Source organism: Myotis lucifugus, unplaced genomic scaffold, assembly GCF_000147115.1.
Source record: "Myotis lucifugus unplaced genomic scaffold, Myoluc2.0 scaffold_141, whole genome shotgun sequence".
Classification (NCBI taxonomy): Eukaryota; Metazoa; Chordata; class Mammalia; order Chiroptera; family Vespertilionidae; genus Myotis; species Myotis lucifugus.
The window spans coordinates 1,225,255-1,245,255 of NW_005871189.1; the positions used below are offsets into that span (position 1 = coordinate 1,225,255).

General features: G+C 39.6%; 1 protein-coding gene across 1 annotated transcript in view; it reads left to right on the forward strand.

The window, feature by feature from the left end:
* The first annotated feature begins 19,255 nt into the window (after positions 1-19,255).
* LOC102424836 (putative olfactory receptor 9A1) overlaps positions 19,256-20,001 on the forward strand; it is a 1,107-nt gene continuing 361 nt past the window's right edge. The window contains exon 1 of the mRNA XM_006094728.3: positions 19,256-19,996. Coding sequence (XP_006094790.1) covers positions 19,265-19,996 — 732 coding nt within the window. The 5' untranslated portion in view covers positions 19,256-19,264. The remainder of the gene's footprint in view (positions 19,997-20,001) is intronic.

Genomic DNA, 20,001 nt, shown 5'->3' on the forward strand with positions numbered 1-20,001 from the left:
AAGATGGCACACTCTTTTTTTAAAAAAAATATATTTCTTTATTGATTTCAGAGAGGGAGAGAAAGATAGAAACATCAATGATATGAGAGAATCATTGATTGGCTGCCTTCTGCATGTCCCCTACTGGGGATCAAGCCCGCAACCTGGGTATGTGCCCATGGCCGGAATCAAACCTGGGACCCTTCAGTCCACAGGCTGACACTCTATCCACTGAGCCAAACCGGCTAGGGCGATGGCACACTCTTGTTGCAAAGACTGTCTTAACAATTTGACACAGGCAAGGGTTTTTATAAGGATGGAGGAGGAAGAAGAAAAACGGAACAAGGAATCAAAAGGAGGGGATTGAGAATTCTCTGTTGAGAAGACTACATGCAAGTCAACACAATCTGTTCGGATAACTGGTTGAAGGTCAGCAAATCTCCCAGAGCTGTAATGTTTAAGATCTGAAAGTCGGAGTCTTCTTCTTTTGAAGTTAGTTCCTAGAATTCTTAAGCGAATAGGCTGTTTATCTGTAGTCACTTATTAGTTAACAGGTCATCATTTATAGCAGGGCTGGGGAACCTTAATTCTACCAAGTGCTAGTTGGATGTTTATAGTATAATTCGAGGGCCATACAAAATTATCAGCTTAAAAATTAGCCTGCTCTATTTGGTCAAACATTTAATAAACTCACCCCTAATGCCTTGGCAGGTCCAGACCAAATGATTTCGAGGACCTTATATAGCCCATGGCCGGATGTTCCCCACCCCTGATTTATAGAAACAATGTTAAAAGAATGGTAAGGTGGATTACAATTTTAGTCTTTAGGAAGTGTGGTCATATCAGTGTGGGGCCTCAGTTCACTGCTCTGGGAATTAGTTAACTTCTTTGTGCCTTAGAGTTACACCATGGAATACTATGCAGCAGTAAACAAGAAGGATCTCTTACCCTTTGAGACAGCTGGTGGGACCTGGATAGTAGTATGCTAAGCAAAATAAGCCAGTCAGAGTAAGACAAATATCACATAATCTCATGCATATGTGGAATCTAATTAACAAAATAAACTGATTAACAGATTGGATACAGAGACATGGAAGCATGGAACAAAGTGTGGAATCTCAGAAGGAAAGCAGGGGAGGTTGGGTGGGAGGGAGGTGATCAACCAAAGAACTTGTATGCATATATGCATAACCCATGGACACAGACAATAGGGTGGTGAAGGCCTGGGCTCAGAAAATGGGGTGGGTTGAAGGGGGTTAATGGGGGAAGTAGGGGGACATATGTAATACTTTCAACAATAAAGATATAAAGAATAAAATAAATTAGAAAAACATGGTTTGGCAAAAAAAAAAAAAGTGAACGTGGGGTAATGGATGTGCTCATTGACTCTATTTGGAGAATCCTTTCACAGATTATATGTGTATTACATCACCATATTGTACACTTTAAATGTCTTACAATTTTGTCAATTATATCTCAATAAAGCTAAAAAAATAATAGTGGAAAAAAGTATTACTCAAGTAAATGAAAAAAAATCACAAATGATACGGTTTCTAAAATCTCCTCTAACTCTACTATCCATAGACTAAAGAATGCTAGGTGCTTCATATGTTCATTCTTACTATTTAGTCGAATTTTCATGGACTCTCTGTGGGGCCATTTGTGTTTTAAACCTTCTGGATCTCTTCAGGTCTTCTCAACTGCCTTCTTCTTTCCAAAGGCAGCATCTGCCTCCTGGATCATGCTGGTGCCACCTTTCTGGGCTCTCCAAGCTGGCTGGCTGGAGGCTGAGTTGAAGCTCTGAGCATGAATAGCTCTCATACCTGTAAACTGAACCTATCATGCCAAGTTGCCACACTACTTTAAAACTTACAAAAGGGCATATTTATTTATTTATTTATTTATTTACTTACTTACTTATTTTTGGCCTTGGTTTTGGCTTCCTGAGTGGCTGTCAAGGGGTAGAAAGTACCATTAAGAATTCTGAGTAATTATATCCTGTGCATGAACTTTGACCAATGAGCAATGAGAGAAGAGAGCTACACAAACTCCCACTGTTCTCTCCCTGCTGGGGGCTGCTCTGAGGTGTGGTTTTGTCTTTCACATCTTCCTGTAGCTTTGCTTCATTCTCTCCTTGCCTCACTCCCACTTAATTCATCACCCTTACTTCCCTGGGTTTGTAACTTTCAAATAGTGTCAGCTCTTTAATCCATATCTCTGCTTTCTGAAGAGCCATCTTTATTCTAATAAGGCAACTGAAGTTCAGAATCAGGGAGCTCCTGGATTTGTGTCTGGATCTCATACCAAGGCAGGTTGCTATAAGTGTTTTTAAATATTTACTTTATGGTTTGTAATTTTTTTTCACAGCACAGTAGCAAACAGTTCAATACGGTCTACACACCACACATACATGCTATTTCTACAGAAGCCTCACATCCTCGAGTTCTGTTCTTGTTGCCATCTCCATCCCCACACCTCCATCCCGTTGGTGGACTTGAATGGTTCGGAGGATGTCAAAGGGACTTCCATATGCATTAAATAATTCCATTTGTGCATTAAATAATTCACATTTCATTGCATTTCTTCTTTATTTGGAAATGGGATTGATGTTTTAAGACCTTGGAGCACCTGCTAGGAATTTGATATAGCATTATGTTTGATGGGGGGAAATAAAAATGTGTTTCTTAGGCATTTATATGACCTATAGATGGCTATCATATCTTTAGATATTTATAATAGTTATAGCTGTATATAAATCTATAGAAATTCCAGATTATTATTTCTCCTAGACTCCATCCTGCCTTCTTGAATTGAGGCACAAAGCTTTGCCACTCAAAATATTTTCAGTTTATTACACAGGAGAGGAGGTACATTTGTAAGGCAAGTAGTAGATGTTAGGGGTTGATATGAAGCTGTAGAATCATATAGCTCTACTTTCAAAATCCAGCCTCACTATTAATTAACTGTGGGTCTGGGGGAAAGTTAAACCTTCTAAACCGCACTCAGTTTTTCCATTCCACAGATGGGTAAGAATAACTATTGACTAAGGAATGAGATTTTCGAGTCAGGCTGCTGGCATTTATATCCTGGCTTTATTCCAACTTATGAGAATCTTGGGTATGTAATGCTACAACTACCACACCAAATAGCTGTGGAGTATTAATCACATAATAAGTATCTAGTTCTTAGAAAAGGACATAGTAGATAGTAAGATCTCAATAAATGTTATCATGTCCTTTGGCAACAGGGCTATTGCATTGTTTGAATGACATAACGTACAGCTGTAAAGCCTCTGACATACAATAGGTATACCATAAATTGAAATTGCTCTATCATTGTTCTTTCAGAAGAACATCACTCTCTTTGAAGATCACAATATATGTCTGCATTTATCAAAGAATTTTGGGTTTTAGTTGGCAAAACTTTTCTAGAAATGAGCATCTGGGAACTCCTTCATTTATTCACAAGTACATTTATTCCTCTTTTAACAAAAACGTACTGAATACTTGCACTGTGTTCGATACTGCACCAGACTCTGTGAACACTGAAAAAATGAACCCTGTCCCTGAACCAGGAACTGTGAACTAAAAGCCATGTAACTGGGATAAGACATATCCACAAATAACGACAGTGTAGTGCTGAACCTGTGAAGTTCTTGAGGAGAGGTGTCGAGTGCTTGGGAAATTCCAAGAGGAAGAGAGCACATCTATATGGAAGAACAGCTTACTTTAAAGAGCAATCATTTGAGCTAGTCCATAAACTCTGGGTAAAATATTAATGAACAAAGATGGGAACAGAGGGCATTTCAAGAACCAGCATGAACAGGAGTCTGAATTCAGGGAGATAGGGATAGCATTTGGTAAGTAAGCACTTGGCAAACAGTAAGTAGTCCAGAATGGGGGGACAGTACAGGGTAAGTGAACACAGAAGATTAACTGGATATAATCAGAAGGGTGGATTGTATGATAGAGTGTGATAGGTGATTATTAGGGTAGTTTCATTTATTCCCTGTCTCACTGGTTTATAGGAGAGGTTGTCCCTAAACACTTCTATCTCTTGCTCTACTCCCTAAACCGGCAGTCTGACATCCCTCTCATAATGCGGGACCACTGGCTCCTTAGTGCTGGCCCCCCTGCCAGCCTGATCGCCCCTAACTGCCTCTGCCTGGCAACCTGGTCCCTGGTCGCCCCCAACTCCCCCCCCCCCCCGCCCCGCTGCCGGGCTGGGCACCCCCAAAAGCCCCTCTCTGCTGGCCTGGTTGCCTCTAACTGCCCCCTGCCGGCCTGGTCACCCCACACAGTCTGCTGCTCAGTGGTTTGGTCACCCATCACTAACCCCCCTGCCGGCCTTGTCGCCCCACTCAGCCTGTTCAGTCATCCGTTCAGTTGTTTCGGATGTGACGGCCCCTGGCTCTTTATATATATAGATGTTTATCTCCATCAACTTCTCTTCCTTTTATGTGTGTTCTTGAGGATGTTTTATCACAAAATATAATCCAAAAGTATCAGTCTCCTATTAGTACAGAACAGAAAGAACCCTAGTCTCCACATTCCACAGGATAGTAGGCAGACACCCCCACCCTTGCTCCACCCCTTTGTGAGCCTCCTTGAACCTTCAAGGAGTTGGTCATCAGAGAAAGCAGTTTTCTCTGTTCTGCTTCAGTCTTCCTAATAAATCATTTTGCCAGTCTTATTTGTCTTGTGTTTGACTCTGCTCAAGGTTATTTTGACAGGCAAAAGTTAAACTTTAAGACATTTTTATGTAGTCAAATCTATTATTTATTTTATGCTTCTGGGCTTTGTATCACAGTGAAAATATTTTTGTACTCTCAACTTTAAAGGAAATTTACCAATTTTTCTTTTTTCCATTAAAAAATTTTACATTTAGCCCTTCTATCTATTTGGAGTTTACTATAGAATAAGATGTGTAGGGAAATTTCACTGAACTTCTATTATGTACCCAAATCAAGTGATTTCCACAGAATATTTTGAGTCTTATAATTTCAAAGTTTGTAGATTCTAAGAGATCTTCCAGAACAATTTATTATGTACAAGAAACCCTCTACAAAACAGTATTTTGTATTAATAATGATCATTAGACAGGAATCAGGAGACCCTAGGCACTGAATCCATTTTGCTATTAAATTGCTGTGTGACCTTGAGTAAGTCATTTTACCACATATTCTCTAATATTAGATATTGACTATTCTACATTTCAAAGACTTTCTTATATGTATAAAAAACTCAATCACTTCATAATTTCAGTACTTACTGCAAAGCTTCAATAATCAAAACAGTCAGTGTGTTACAAGTGTATTGGGTAGATATGTAGACCACTAGAATAGAATTGAGAATCCAGAAACAAACTCATATGGCCAATTGATTTTCAACAAGGGTTCCAAAAATATTCAACAGGAAAAGAATAATTTCAATAAGTGGTTCTGGGAAAACTGGATTTCCACCTGTTAAAAAATGAAGTGGGACCCCTACCTCATGCCATTCATAAAAATTAACTCAAAATGGTTCAGTGACCTAAATATAAGAGCTAAAATCATAAAAATTTTATAAGAAAAGATAGGGGTAAATTTCATGACTTTGATTTGCCATCAGATTCTCAGATATGACACCAAAAGCATGGGAAACAAAAGAAAAATAGATAAATTAGTTTATCAAAATTAAAAACTTTTGTTCACCAAAGGACATTATCAAGAAAGTGAAAAGACAACCTACAAAATAGGATGAAATATTTGCAAATCATATATCTATAAAGTTTACTATCCAGAATACAGAAAGGATTTCTACAATTTAACAAAGAAAGACATACTTATTATTTTCTGTACATTTATTTTTTAATTATACAGGAAATAAAGTGGAGTTACAAAAACCAAAACCAAAACAAAACCAAAAAAGAAACCAAAAAACAATAAAATTGGCTTATATTAACCCTGGCTTTTATATTAATAAATCTTTATATTTTCATGTGGCTTTAAGTTACTGTCTAGTGTTTTTTCATATCAACCTGAAGGACTCTCTTTGGCATTTCATTTAGGAAACAGACTCCCTCAAGTTTTGCTTATCTCAGATTGTCTTCATTATCCCTCATTTTTTAAGGACATTTTTGCTGGATCCAGAAGTTTTGGATGACAGTTTTTCCTTTCAACACTTTTTAATTTATTTTCTGTTAATCCTCACCCAAAGATATTTTTCCTTTGATTTCTAGAGAGAGTGGAAAGGAGGTGGAGAGACACACAGAGAGAAACATTGATGGGAGAGAGACACATCAATTGGTTGCCTCACACACACACCCTGACCAGGGCCAGGGATCAAGCCTGCAACTGAGATATGTGCCCTTGACCTGAATCAAACTCAGGACCCTTCAGTCCGAGGATGGATGTTCTATTCACTGAGCCAAACTGGCTAGGGCTCCTTTCAACACTTTAAATATGCTACGTTACTGCCTTCACTGTCCTACGTAATTTTTAATGAGAAATTGGCTGTTAATCTTATGAGGATTCCTTGTACATGACAAAGTGTTTTTCTCTTGCTGATTTGAGGATTGTCTCCTTGTCTTTCTCTTTTGACTTGACTATACTGTGCCTTCGTATAGATCTCTCTGAGTTTGTCCTACTTAAAGCAAAAGGTTGGTGTCTTCTCAGATTTTTTCTGAATATGCATCTTGCCCTGTACATATGTATGGCGTTTTTAAATTCCCCAGTAAGTGCATATGCTTTTAAATCCCCTAATTTTCCAAGAAAACTTTCCCCAGTTTTCCTGCTGAGGCTTTAGAGCAGTGGTTCTCAACCTTCCTAATGCCGCGACCCTTTAATACAGTTCCTCATGTTGTGTTGACCCCCAATTTCATTGTTACAAATTGAACATAATTAAAGCATAGTGATTAATCACAAAAACAATATGTAATTATATATGTGTTTTCTGATGGTCTTAGGCGACCCCTGTGAAAGGGTCGTTCGACCCCCAAAGGGGTTGCGACCCACAGGTTGAGAACCGCTGCTTTAGATGGTCTATTGTATCCTTAACAATAATCTTTTGCCCCTGGTGGCTGCAGATTTTTAGTAAAGCCCATTTGGGCAATGCTCATATCTTTCCACTCTGAATAAGCTCTGTATTACATTAAACAAAGATGAACCTCCTGTATGAATCCATCAGGTAGCCAGACTGGTTAGAACACACATGCTTAATACTTAGCATAAGGTCTCCTCTGCTCGCTCCAGAACCAGGAAATGGGGTCCCATGCTGGGAATGCAGATTGCTGTTTCAAGGTTGCTGTCCAAAAGAGTGGGCAAAAAGAAGTAAAAACACCACAAAGCTTTCCTAACATTTCTAATTTGTCTTTTTCTTGAATCAGTTTCCTTGATTGCTTTCACTTTTTGAATGTTTTCAAAATTCTGACAAAGTTTTCACAGCTTCTGAAGTTTCTGTGGAAATACTTACTGCACACTCCACCATTTTACTCTTGTCACTTGCCCATCCCTGGCCTGTGGTTTTTTGATGTGCACCTTGGAATTAATTGTTGTATCTTCTTCTCGGGGGTCTCTTAGGCTCTGTAAGGCTAAAAGAGATGAGGTGGATACACAGGAGAGAACAGGAGGCTGGTTTGAACTCTTTTGTGGTAATTAGGACTTGGGGTCTTGGAGGAAGGCAGCTTGGCTGCTAAGAAACTCTTGATATGGGAGATTTTAAGTTTTCCCATAAAAAAACTTTAAAGAGTTTAACAATTTGATTTGCCTTAAGAGAGAAGGGCTGAAAGTTTCCCTGGCTTTCCCTTGATTGCACCCTGGGGTTCTTCAGTGTATAGCTTTCCTTGGGGACGCATTGGGGAGAAAAAGAAGGAAGGAGAAAGTCCAAGAGAGACCGTTGGGCTTCCTGCAGTACTTCTCAAACTATTCCAGAAATTTGAAAAGAAGGCATACCTGCCAAACTCATTTTATGATGCCAGCATTATCCTGGTACCAAAACCAGACAAAGACACTATAAAAAAATAAAGTTATAGGCCAATATCCCTGATGAACATAGATGCAAAAATCCTCAACAAAATATTAGCAAACTGAATTCAGCGATACATTAAAAAATCATATACCTTGATGAAATGGGATTTCTTTCTGGGATGCAAGTTTGGTTCAATACCTGTAAATCAGTTAATTCTATATACCACATAAACAAAATAAAGGATAAAAATCACATGGGCATATCAATAGAGGCAGAAAAAGCATTTGACAAAATCCAACGTCCATTTATGATAAAAAACTGTCAGAGAACAAACATGGGTTGCCAGATGGAAGGGCGTCTGGGGAAATGGGTGAAAAAGGTGAAAGGAATAAAGAAGCACAAATTTTGTTATAAAAATAGTCACGGGGAAATAAAGCACAGCATAGGAAATATAATCAATGATATTATCATAACTATTCATGATGCCAAATGGATATGAGACTTCTTAGTGTGATCACTGTGTAAGATATAAATATGTAATCACAATTTTTTGAAAAATTTAAAAAGAAAATGGTTTATAAAAAAATAAAAGGCTAAAAATAATTAGAGGAAATGTGATCAATTAAAATAAATTTTTAAAAAATCAAATGCAATACATGAACCTTGTTAGGATCTTTGAGCTTTAATAAAGCTATAAAGGTATTTTTGGAAAAAATTAGAAAATTTTAATATGGACTATACATTTTATATTACTGAAGTAATGTTATTTTTCTCATGTGTGATAATGATTTCCTTATTATGTCAGAAAATAACCTTATTCAACATAAAGTATATTCTCAGTATTAGAAACATGGTAGATTCTTTAGACCTCTTACTTCCTTTATGAATCAGGGTGCAGATGAAGTAAAAATATGAGAAGCATAGTTATCCACCATGCTTCTGAAAGCCATTTTAGGCCACTTTTGCAGAGGAGTAATGAGTAGTTCACATAAGCAGTCTCCCTGCTATGCTCACCCTCAATCAGTCAGATAAGAAATTGAAGTCAAGTCTCATCTTTGGATTTGAAGGGAGATACTATAAAACTAATCGATTTAAGACACTATAAAACTAATTGATTTAAGGTTTCCATTTAGCAAGTTGGTGTATTCAATTCACATTTCACTTCACATGCAAATACCATCCTAGAGTTTCTCACATGACATTACATATGCCCATGGCCTCTGACAAATCAAGAGAAAATGTAAGGCAACCAAAGAATATAAGGATCAATCTCACTAGGACAGATTTTCTCCCAATTTTCAAGATACCCTTTCTCCCAATTCTAATGAGATTTTGGAAGCTGAATTATTTGATCTAGCTTACCTAACAAGTTAATACAAAGCTTAAGTTAAGGTTCCTGAGGTTCCAACTCTCAGACTTACTTCAGCAGTAAGATCTGGAAGAATAGTCACTAAGGAAAAAGCTCTTTAGAAAATTAATGGCAAATAACTTTAAAATACTCCTTTAGTGAGGTCCTTCAGGTCTAAGGTTAAGAAAATACCTGCCTACTAGTGTCATAATAACATGTATTTTATATTAATCTAGATCTGAGACAGAGTTGTTTCTGTGTGATTCTGATGATGATGGGGTGATTTGTTTATCCTAAACCAATTTCCAAACCCAGAAGTCAAGAACTTTATCACTTTAGAAGAGGAGAGTAGGAATGAGAGGTTTGTGTGCTTGGCTTGTGGTGGGGAGGAGGCCATGATTCAGAGGTTGGGAGAGTTGCAGCAAAGAGTCTATCAAGAGGAAATTCTGAATGATTTGTGCCCTGATATATTAGTATCAGTCGAGTGAAAATTCACACCATCTAAGAAGGAGATAATTGCTTTAAGTTATTACAAAGTTTTCAAAGTGAGGAAATAATTGGTCCCTTGGGTTTCAGTGCAAAGAAACTTTTCAGGTGGAGAAAAATATTTTTCCTGATTTAGAGATGCCTCCTGACATTTACAGATGCTCAAAGATGGAGCTATTTACCTACTGTCTAATGGCATTTGGAGATGTTAATGAAGGATTAAACAGCTGTCTGTTAACTAGAAAGTAACCTCTGTAAATTATGTTCCTATGATGTACACATGTGAGTGCATACATGCAAGTGTAAACACACACACACACACACACACACACATACACACACACACAGGTGTACCCCACACTCCACTTCCTAGTGCAACATCAGCAGTCTTGAGTCAGAGGGCAGCCCAGCATTGAGATGTCTGTGTTACATATTGTGAAAAAAGTTTCTTCTTCAATTATAGTGTCAATGGCATTGACGTTGGAAGTGACCTATCTTGGTTCCTTGCACTATTTAGGGGCAATTTATGCATATTCCTTTTTCTACTTTCCTAATCTACTGTCCCTGACCCTTTTGCCAGGTTCTGTCTATAGACCAAGAGAAGAGGGTATTTTCCAAGTCTCTGTGACCAGAGCTATTCGTACCCCGCTCTCCATGCCTCCTTACGAACCAGAGAGAGAGAGAGGTCAGAGGAGGAACCTTTCCTAAAGCTACTGTTGGGGTCCAACCCCAGCAGGTCCAGGGGTTCCCAAAGGTGTGGACGGAGTCGGCGAAGAAGGAATGACACGGAGACAGCATTCAGTTGATCAGCAGCCTAGCCAGGTTCTCTAGCCAGGTTCTGTAGCCAGGTTCTAGCCAGGATCTCCAGCCAGGTTCTGTGTTTTATTATCTTGTTACATCTGCATTTATACCAGTTGATTTTAATCCTATCAATTTCAATTCCAAAGGTTAGGGCATTTCTTATCTCCATTCCAGGGAGTAAAGATTATGTAGCTTAATCGTGATTGTTCGTAGTTAAAGTGATTAACTACCCGCCTGGCACTTAGTTAAGGGGTTTTATTCCCTCCCTAACTTAAGGGAAAAATCCCTACCTGGGGAAACAACCTTTCTCGGAGACGTGACCTTGGTTAAAACACATAGCGCCAAGAAGGGGAGCAAACATATTAAGAAGAGTATGCCATATACGCCAGGTCCCTTGAAACATATGCTGTGCAGATGTTTCTTCCCTGCAGCGACTGTGTCAAGCAGCAAGGATGGACCGGCTTCTGGCAAGCTACTCTTTCTTCAACCCTTTCCCATTCCTCTCCACCAAAATGCAGCTCTAGTTCTCTAGTTCATAGCTCTGGTTCTCTCCAAATGGCACCACATTCACTATATATGCTTACCTAATAACTCCTATGTGCCCTTAGTCCACGGCTGAAACATAGGGGGTAAAGCATCAGGAGGATCAAGATTCCTGAAAACCAGAGAGTTGACCCTCACCCAGGATGTTATAGTAAAGGGAAAAGAAGAAATAAGTAGCTTGACTTTCAGTTTAAAATGCTCAGTTGACCATTTATTTCTACTTGCTCTCCCAACCATAGTAAAAGGCACTATAGGAGTCCAAAAGAAGTTAACAAGGGCAAAGACAATAGGGAGGGGTGGAGGTAAAATTGATGATATTTTGCAAAACTTTTTTTATATGGAAAGCAGAGTGAAGTGTTTTCCAGAAAAATAAGACAATGAAATACAAACTAAGTTTGTGAAAAGGGGAAAACAAAAAAGAAGCAGGTCCATTCATCCAGTAGAACCATTGGGAGATTCAGCATGTGGAGGTGCCAGCCACCACAGGAAGTGTAAGGGTATTGGTGAAAAGTGTGTATACAGAGCAGTTAGGCACCAAGAGTCCCCTGCATTTTCTGTGTAGCTAAGGAAATACCTGTTTCACAAGTAGGGTGACCACTTGGCCAATTAAAACTGGGACAGTCCTCAGTCATCTCCTCAGTCATCTCTCAAGCCAGGACGTTCTTCGCTCTGTCCACATTCCACCAACCCACCACAATAACCGGAGACAAGACTTTATTCCCTTTAAAAGTATTAAGTTGGGAAAGCTCTAGGTTTTAGGACTACAGATACAAAATTTATAGCACAAGAAGAGTGAGGGAGAGAAAAATAAAAAGCAATTACTAAAAGAAAGTCAAAGATAGATATACTTGAGAAGAACTTTCACTATGAGAGAAATAAAATAAACAGAAAAAAGGGAATTTTGAGAAAAACAGAGATCATATAGAGAAAACAAAACAAAAAAGACCCCTATAATGTTTATCTTTAGAAAATAGAACATAATACTAAAGAAGAAGAGGATACCATGTAAAATACAAGTATAAGAAAGGGCTCCTAGAATATAATTTTAGGACTAGCAAAAGTAAATTTATACATAAGTTGACAAAAAAATGAAGAAATATCCACAAAAATATAAAAATTAAGCCCCAAAGTTGTAAAATTAGCAAGTTAAGAAATTTAAAGGATTAATTCAGGAATCCCATGTCTGAATATAAGAGATCCCTAAAGATAGAGTAAGGGAAACATAGACAAACAAATTGTAAAAGAAAATATAAGAAAATCTGCCAGAACTGAAAGATTTGTCTCTGCAGTTAGAAGTCTCTAAGTACAAAGCACATGAACATATAAAAGAATACCCACAGCAAGACACCTTGCATCCAAAGGTGGGCAGTCTGGATGTTGGAAGGTTAAGATTCCATGGCATAATTATTGGGATGGATAATACTTTGTATTTAAGATTCAAGAGGGAAGACATTTAAACATCCATGAAACTCAGAAAGATAAAAATTGGACCATGGGCGAAAGTTACATTGTTAGTTTAAGGTTAGACATATAGTTCAACAGTTAAATATTAAGTTGGTAAGGCTCTGTTCACTATCCCTAGAAATTGTCAAGCTATATTTCAATGCCCATCAATTAATAATGTTATGGAGAAGATTCCCTCAATAGGTAACCTCTGCGGTGCCTTTTAATCTATGAGTTTTTTTTGACTCAGTCACATAACTATCACATTTGGGAGAGTCATTCCTAAATGCTTCTCTGACATATGTCTCAGGACAAATGGACAAAAAAGGAAGAATAAAGGGCCTAAGATAATCACTAAGGTAGAATTTAGGACTATAAATGCAGATCTATTACAGTTGTAAAATAGATGTTTTCTTCTCATAATTCCTTTAAAAGACATATGAATCTATATAGCAAAATTTATGATTCTGTATTTTGGGGATTATAGCACCTGTACATTTAACATATATAACAATATCATAGTAGATAGGGGCATAAGTGTAACTGTACCTTACATTTTATGTAGAGTGTTATAATATCAACACTTAGTAGATTGTGATAATTCAAGAGTACATATTATAATCCCAGTAGCGAGCACTAAAATAATCCCCAAAGATATATCTAAATGCCATTAAAGGTATTGTAATTGGAAATAAAAATATTAATTAATCCAGAAAAAAAGTAGAAAATGGAGCATAGAAGAACAGAACTATGAATAGGACAAAGTAAAAAGATAGAAAAATGATGCACCTAAATAAATTTTTAAAAAATCAATAATCATAGTCTTTGTAAATGGACCAAACACTCCAATTAAAAGGCAGAGATTATCAGACCAACTCTATGATGTCTACATGTTATGTACTTAAAATAGAAAGACAAACTGAAATTAAATTGTTATAACATGCAAACAATAAGCTTTAAGAAACCTGGAGGTGTTCTGTAACATTAGAAATCGCAGACTTACGGCAAGAAATATTACAAGATGTAGAGACTTTCCAGATATTCCAGGATAACCTCCCATCTCAAGAGCCATATCTTAATGCTTAGGAGCCCATGTATAGGGGACAGTTAGGTTCAGGGCCTCAGGTCTGGTAGACTTAAAGTCCTTTTCGCCATTTGAGGTAGCAGTCACAGGTTCTGGGAAGTAGGGTGCAGATTTTTGGGGGGTGGGATGGATGGGTATTAGCTACCACAACCTATAATTAAAAACTCTTACAAAGAAAATTCCTGGCCTAGATGTGCTCACTAATGAAAACCTTCAAGCACTGCAGGAGGAAAGAATACTAAGTTTTTCCATAAAATAGAAAAAAGGGACATATTTTCCTATTCATTTTGTGATAGCCAAAATGACCTTGATACCAAACTCTGAGAAAGACCTTCTGAGAAAGGAAAATGACAGGCCAGTAACTCTCAAGCATAGAAGTAAAAATAGAATAGTTAGCAAATAGAATTCAGCAATATGTAAAGAGGATCACATATTCCAGAATTTCCTCATAATGTTTTCCAGTCCATTTCCTCCCAGCTCCACAGCAATCACTTTGGGGCTTTTTAAAAACATAGATGAGATTACTTTTGCCTATTCTAGAGCATTAGATAATGGAGTTAGAACGTATGCATTCTTTGGTGTCTGGCTTTTTTCATCCAGCACAATGTATATGAGTGAGATTCGTCTATATTGCATGGATTGGCAGTTTGTTACTTTTCATTGCTGAATAGTATTTCCTCACATGAATATGCAGTTGATTTTCATTATTCATGATAGTTACATCCTATAAAGTTGCTGAGTCTCTGTCACAACATTTTCATAAACACCTTACTTAATATATATTGTTGATTCATTAACATTGAACTCACAGCCAGCAGCACAATTACTCATGACTGAATGAAGCTTATATGACACTTATCTAAGCTTGTTTTCTCCACAGGGCACATCCCAGCCTTGCTCTGAGAACACTCGATAACACTTCAGCACTACACTTGTGAGCCACCTTGAATGGCAAAATCACCAACAAAAAGCACAAAAATGCCAAAAACATGGTGCTGATTAGATAGCTAAAAAGATGCTTGTTGACAGTTGAGAGCTGAAACAAGAAGGCAGGTTAGTCTTCTTCAGCCTCAGGTGGAACACATGCATCCTATGGCTCACATTTTTACTGCTCAGAGCATCCATGCCCACGTCAAAAGTGTGGCAAATGGAGATACAATTAAATTTTAACGAGCAGATGAATACACAAATACAGGATCCGTGAATAATGAGGCTTGACCATATTATTCTCTCGTTGATAGATATTTGTTTGGTGCCCATTGCTAGAATGAATTAAATTGCTATGAACATTCTAATAGAAGTCTTTGTGAAGACATAGGGGTATATACTTAGCTTTAAAGAAATGTATGAACTTTTTCCAATGGGTTTTACTAGTTTACACCCCATCCTATGCCGGGGTTCTTGTTCCAGCATCAAGAAGGGTTCAGCAATCTGGGGAAGGCTGTGCGTAGATTAAGAGTCCAGAGACGAAGCATAATTTTGAAAGGCATTTGGGGGTCAGAGGAGCCTAGTTTAAAGGAAACTAAGATCTAAGTTCTAAGGTCTCGGGTCTAAGGTCTCCTCGTCTCAGAACCCCATGCTTTTTATTAACACAAATGGTCCTGAGGTGAGGCAGATATACACTTCAAAGGGCATACACAAGCATTGTCAGAATGGGGAAATTCGCCTACGGCTGTTCAGGTGTTTGGCCAGTAGGAGGCAATAACATGTAGATTAAGATGCCCTGAGCTGTCTGGCAGCCAAGCAATCATCCCTTTTCAGGTTTGGGGAAATGCCTTCAGCCATTCCCAGATGCAGCCCTGCTGTCATTCCGGCAATCCTACTTCTGAATTGTCTACTGGTGACTGTGGCCTTAGACAACAGTAGTAGGACATTAGATAAACTGAACCATACCTTGAATTAGGGAAGTTGGTTCTGTAATAAGGATTCTGAGAGGAAGAGTCCATCCTCTTTGGATTCCCCATTTGCCATCATCCTGGCTTCACATTTCTCAAGCAGTCATCACGTGACCCAACACAGCTGCTGAGAGGCTCCCAGGCAGATGCTAGGACAGAGGCGTCCTGGGCAGCTGGCAGCACAGTTCCCATGGGGATGAGGACCTCTGAGTCCTTTCCTTACTTCACAGTGTACTCACTGAGTCCTGATATGTTAGTGGCATTCTGGGATCTGCACAGGGTTAGCATTGAAAGGAAATTTAATGCATATCCCTGCAGAAGGCTAGGGGGATGGTCCCAATATAATCTCCTTTCAAGAGATTATAAATTGACACAACTTTTCAGAGGAGAATTTGGTAACAGTGAATAAATTTAATAGGAAGATATAACTATACAAATGCACAGGCTTACATGTGCAGATATTTATTGCAGCATCATTTATGCTGTGAAAAACAATGTTTATCAGCAGGCTACTCATTAAGTAAATGATGGCTTTTTCATAAGGTGAATATTTATTTAACAATAACTTGAAATGTGGGATATATATGGGTGCTCACATGGGAAGGTTTAATGCACACGCACATATACATATAACGAAGAGAAAGTAACAGGACAATATCTCTACTAAAATTGCAAGTAAAGATTATTTAGAGATATGTTGTGTATGTACAGAAAACTTCTGTATGGACACAATAGAAAGTCCTATTAGTGTACCTGTTGGAGATAGATCAGGAAAATCAGGCATTAGTGAGAAGGACATTTGCATTTTGTTTTATATTCCTCTATACAATTTTAGTTTTTAACATGAATTGTGCTAATTTTATATCAAATGGAAATTGTTTTCTAAATGCAAATATTTTAAATGTTATTTTTCTATTTTATCTAGCACCCCAGCCATCCTCATTTTTATATCCTACTTTTTGGGGTCAGTTCAGTATGTGGGTTCTTCAGCCTTTTCCTCTCAATTCAAGCAGCTCAGGAAGGTGCCCGGGTTGCATCTGAAGACCTAGATGGGGAAATATGGCTGAACAGCCGCAGCTGGAATGCATGCTTGTTGGAGAGTCTGGAATGGGCAGGGGCCTGAGCTGCTTGAGAGGTTGGTTTGGGTGGCAGATCCTCTATTTCTCTTACCAGGTTTCCCATAACTATGGTCAGAGACCATAGTTAGATGGAGAGCAGATCTCTGGGAAAGATGAGCTGAAAAACTTTTTGACAGAGGGTATTGGTGGCCACTGGGTTTTGGATGTGTGCTTTGGTGTCTTCTGCTTGAGAGTCCGGTAGCTCTGCAGGGCTAATTGGCATCAGGGAGAGTCACACGAGGCAGCAGGGGGCTGACCATTTACCACCTGGACTGTTTGGTGATAACCAGGATTTGGGGTCCAGGAGGAAGGCAGCCTGGGCACTGAGAAACTCCTGGCTGGGAGATGTCAAGTTTGCCCGTTACAGAAACTTTTCCTTCTTCTAAAGTTTGATTAGCCTCGGGAGGGAGGAGTGAAAGTTTCTCTGGCTTTCCCTCGACAGCATCCCTAGGGTTTCTCTGAACTTGACAAATTTAGTTCCTCAGTGAGTAACTCTCCTCGGGGACAGAGAGAAGGAAAGCAGGAGGGAGAGAGATAGAGGGAGACAACTGGGTTCCCCACAGCACTGTTACCACTGGATTTTCCCCACCCCCTCCACACACACACAAGTGAAGACAGTAGGAGCTGTTCTGGCCCACAGAGCAAGCTCAGCAGTAGCCAGGCAGCAGGAAGCCTGGCCTAGTCCCTGGAGAGCCGTGCAACTTTCCAGGCAAGTCCCCTTCTCTGGAGGTGAGTGTCTTCCAAGGGTTCCTCTCCGTGAAAGTCAGAGTAGGAGAGGCTCAGGATGGGCAATTCTTGGATTTGTTATTGTTCAGCACAAGGACACCTAGAGCGTGAGGCATGGACTAAAGGAGCTGCAGAGTGGATGACGTATATCAGGTTCCTTCTCCACAGCAGAGAGCAGACTCTGCCCTTCTCAGTGCTGCGAGTGAACACAGCTCTCTGCCACCACTCAGTACCCTGCTCTCTCCCTCCTCCCTTTTTCTTTTATGTCTGCCATTTTGTAAGTGATCTCCAGGCAGGAACCACAGATTGACTGGACAATGCCTTAGTGAGGAGTGAAAAGAGCACCCTATCCTCTAACAGGAGAGAAAGCAGGTCAGGATGGATACCCTTTGTTTATCCATTGACTTGTTTGTGATTCATTCATTGATTTATTTATTGAATAAACATGAAAAGAGTGCATACTCTGTTCTTGGCACTGGAGCTGTGACAGTGAATAAGAAAAACAAAGAAACTCCCTTAAGGTACTTCAATTTCAGCTGTTGATGAAAGCCAATGAGCAGAAAATACAGCCTCATGAGCGGTCCAATATGAGTAAGTGCTTGTGCTGTTTTAGAGAGGATGCCTGGGGAAGTGCCCATGGACTGGAGACATTCGATCAGTGACCTGCGTGTGGTGAGGGAAGGAGCCCAGAGATCCCAAGTCAGTGCGATTCATTTGGTGTGGTTTTTTTTTGACACTTTCCCTCGTTTGTAGGACTTTGACGAAAATGGATGAGCAGATATTCTCTGGAGACTTTTCCAAGCTTCTCTGTGGGACTCAGATCATGCCTGGTTGGTGATCAGGACAGCTTGCCCAGGATAGTAAGCCTGTCTCCTTGCCGGAACTAGAGATTTGAGACCAGGTGAAGTTAGAGTATGTTGCCTGTAAACTCTAGCTGCTTTCTTGTCTCCTGCTCCCAGGATGGAGGGCATGCTGGACAGATGGGAGTTGGGGATCAAAGTCCAAGCCTCCTCTGCACTCCTCTGGACCCCGACTCCCTCTGTCATCTGGTGGCAAGAGGGATCATAATCTCAGAGCTAGAGGTCACCAACTGGGAGCTGGTGACACTCTTCCTACTTGGAGGAGGCACATTCACTGAAGTGAGAGGTGGAGGATGGCTTTTTACCATGAGAATAAGGAGAAAGAAGTGGATAATTCATTCCAGGGAGTCAGCTCCCCAGAAGTCAGGGCAAGACTCAATACCGTGTCTCAAAAAAATTCTTACAATAATTTCCTGAGTAGAACCCACCTCCCTCCCAGCAGCCCTACTAACAGGCAGAAATGATGATAAAGAAGAGTGCAGTGAAAACATTAGGTGAACAGAAGGCAAATGGAGCCTACATTTAAAGGAAACACAGGAAAGAAGTAATCAAGTCTGGTGGGATTGGCTAGGAAGACTTCCTTGTAACTGCTGAGATGCAGCAGTTTGGCAGGGCATGGACATAACAGGTACAGAAGGGTGACTTAGGGCATTCAGGATGGAAGGGATGGTGGTAAAACTGAGCACCTATGCTCAGGGAACTGGACAGGTGGGAGGTTAGAGCAGAGTTGGAGGTAGGATGTCTAGTGAATTAAGGGACAGGATGCATATTGGGGTGGGTGGGTTTTTATGCCTGGGATATGGTATTGGTGACTATTGTTCATCTTCTTGGACATATACATCTGTATTCATATATTATATGTTTCTCATAAAACATTTAGCATCAATCTTATACAAAGAATAGTAGATGAGCCCACTTGATCATGATGGGGAGCCTAAGAGCAGAGGAAATGTTTTCTGAAGTCTTTTGAAATTGTGAACATGTTTTCTCTCTCTTTTTCTCTAGATTTCACAAAGAGCAACAACACAGGACTAAATGTTGAAGAATTACTCTAGTGCCATTGATTTTTATCTCCTTGGTTTCTATGGCTCTAAAGAACGACACAATGTCCTCTTTGCTGTCTTCCTCTTCCTCTATTCAGTGACATTAGTGGGAAACATAGTCATCATTGTGACTGTCTGTGTTGATAAACGTCTGCAGTCCCCCATGTATTTTTTCCTTGGCCACCTCTCTGTCCTAGAGATCCTGATCACATCTGTTGCCGTTCCCTTGATGCTCTGGGGCTTGTTGCTCCCTGGGATGCAGGCTATATCTTTGACTGCTTGTGCTGCACAACTATACTTGTACCTTTCTTTGGGCACGTCGGAGTTGGTATTACTGGGAATGATGGCTGTGGACCGTTATGTGGCTGTCTGTAACCCTTTGAGATACAACATCATTATGAACAGCCACACCTGCATCTGGGTGGTAATTATGTCATGGGTGTTTGGGTTCCTTTTTCAAATCTGGCCAGTCTATGCCACGTTTCAGCTGACCTTCTGCAAATCAAATGTGTTAGACCATTTTTATTGTGACCGAGGGCAGCTACTCAGACTATCCTGTGATGACAGCCTTTTCACAGAGTTTATTCTTTTTTTAATGGCCATTTTCATTATTGTTGGTTCTCTGGTCCCTACAATTGTCTCCTACACTTACATCATCTCCACCATCCTCAAGATCCCCTCAGCCTCTGGCCGGAGGAAAGCCTTCTCCACATGTGCCTCACACTCACC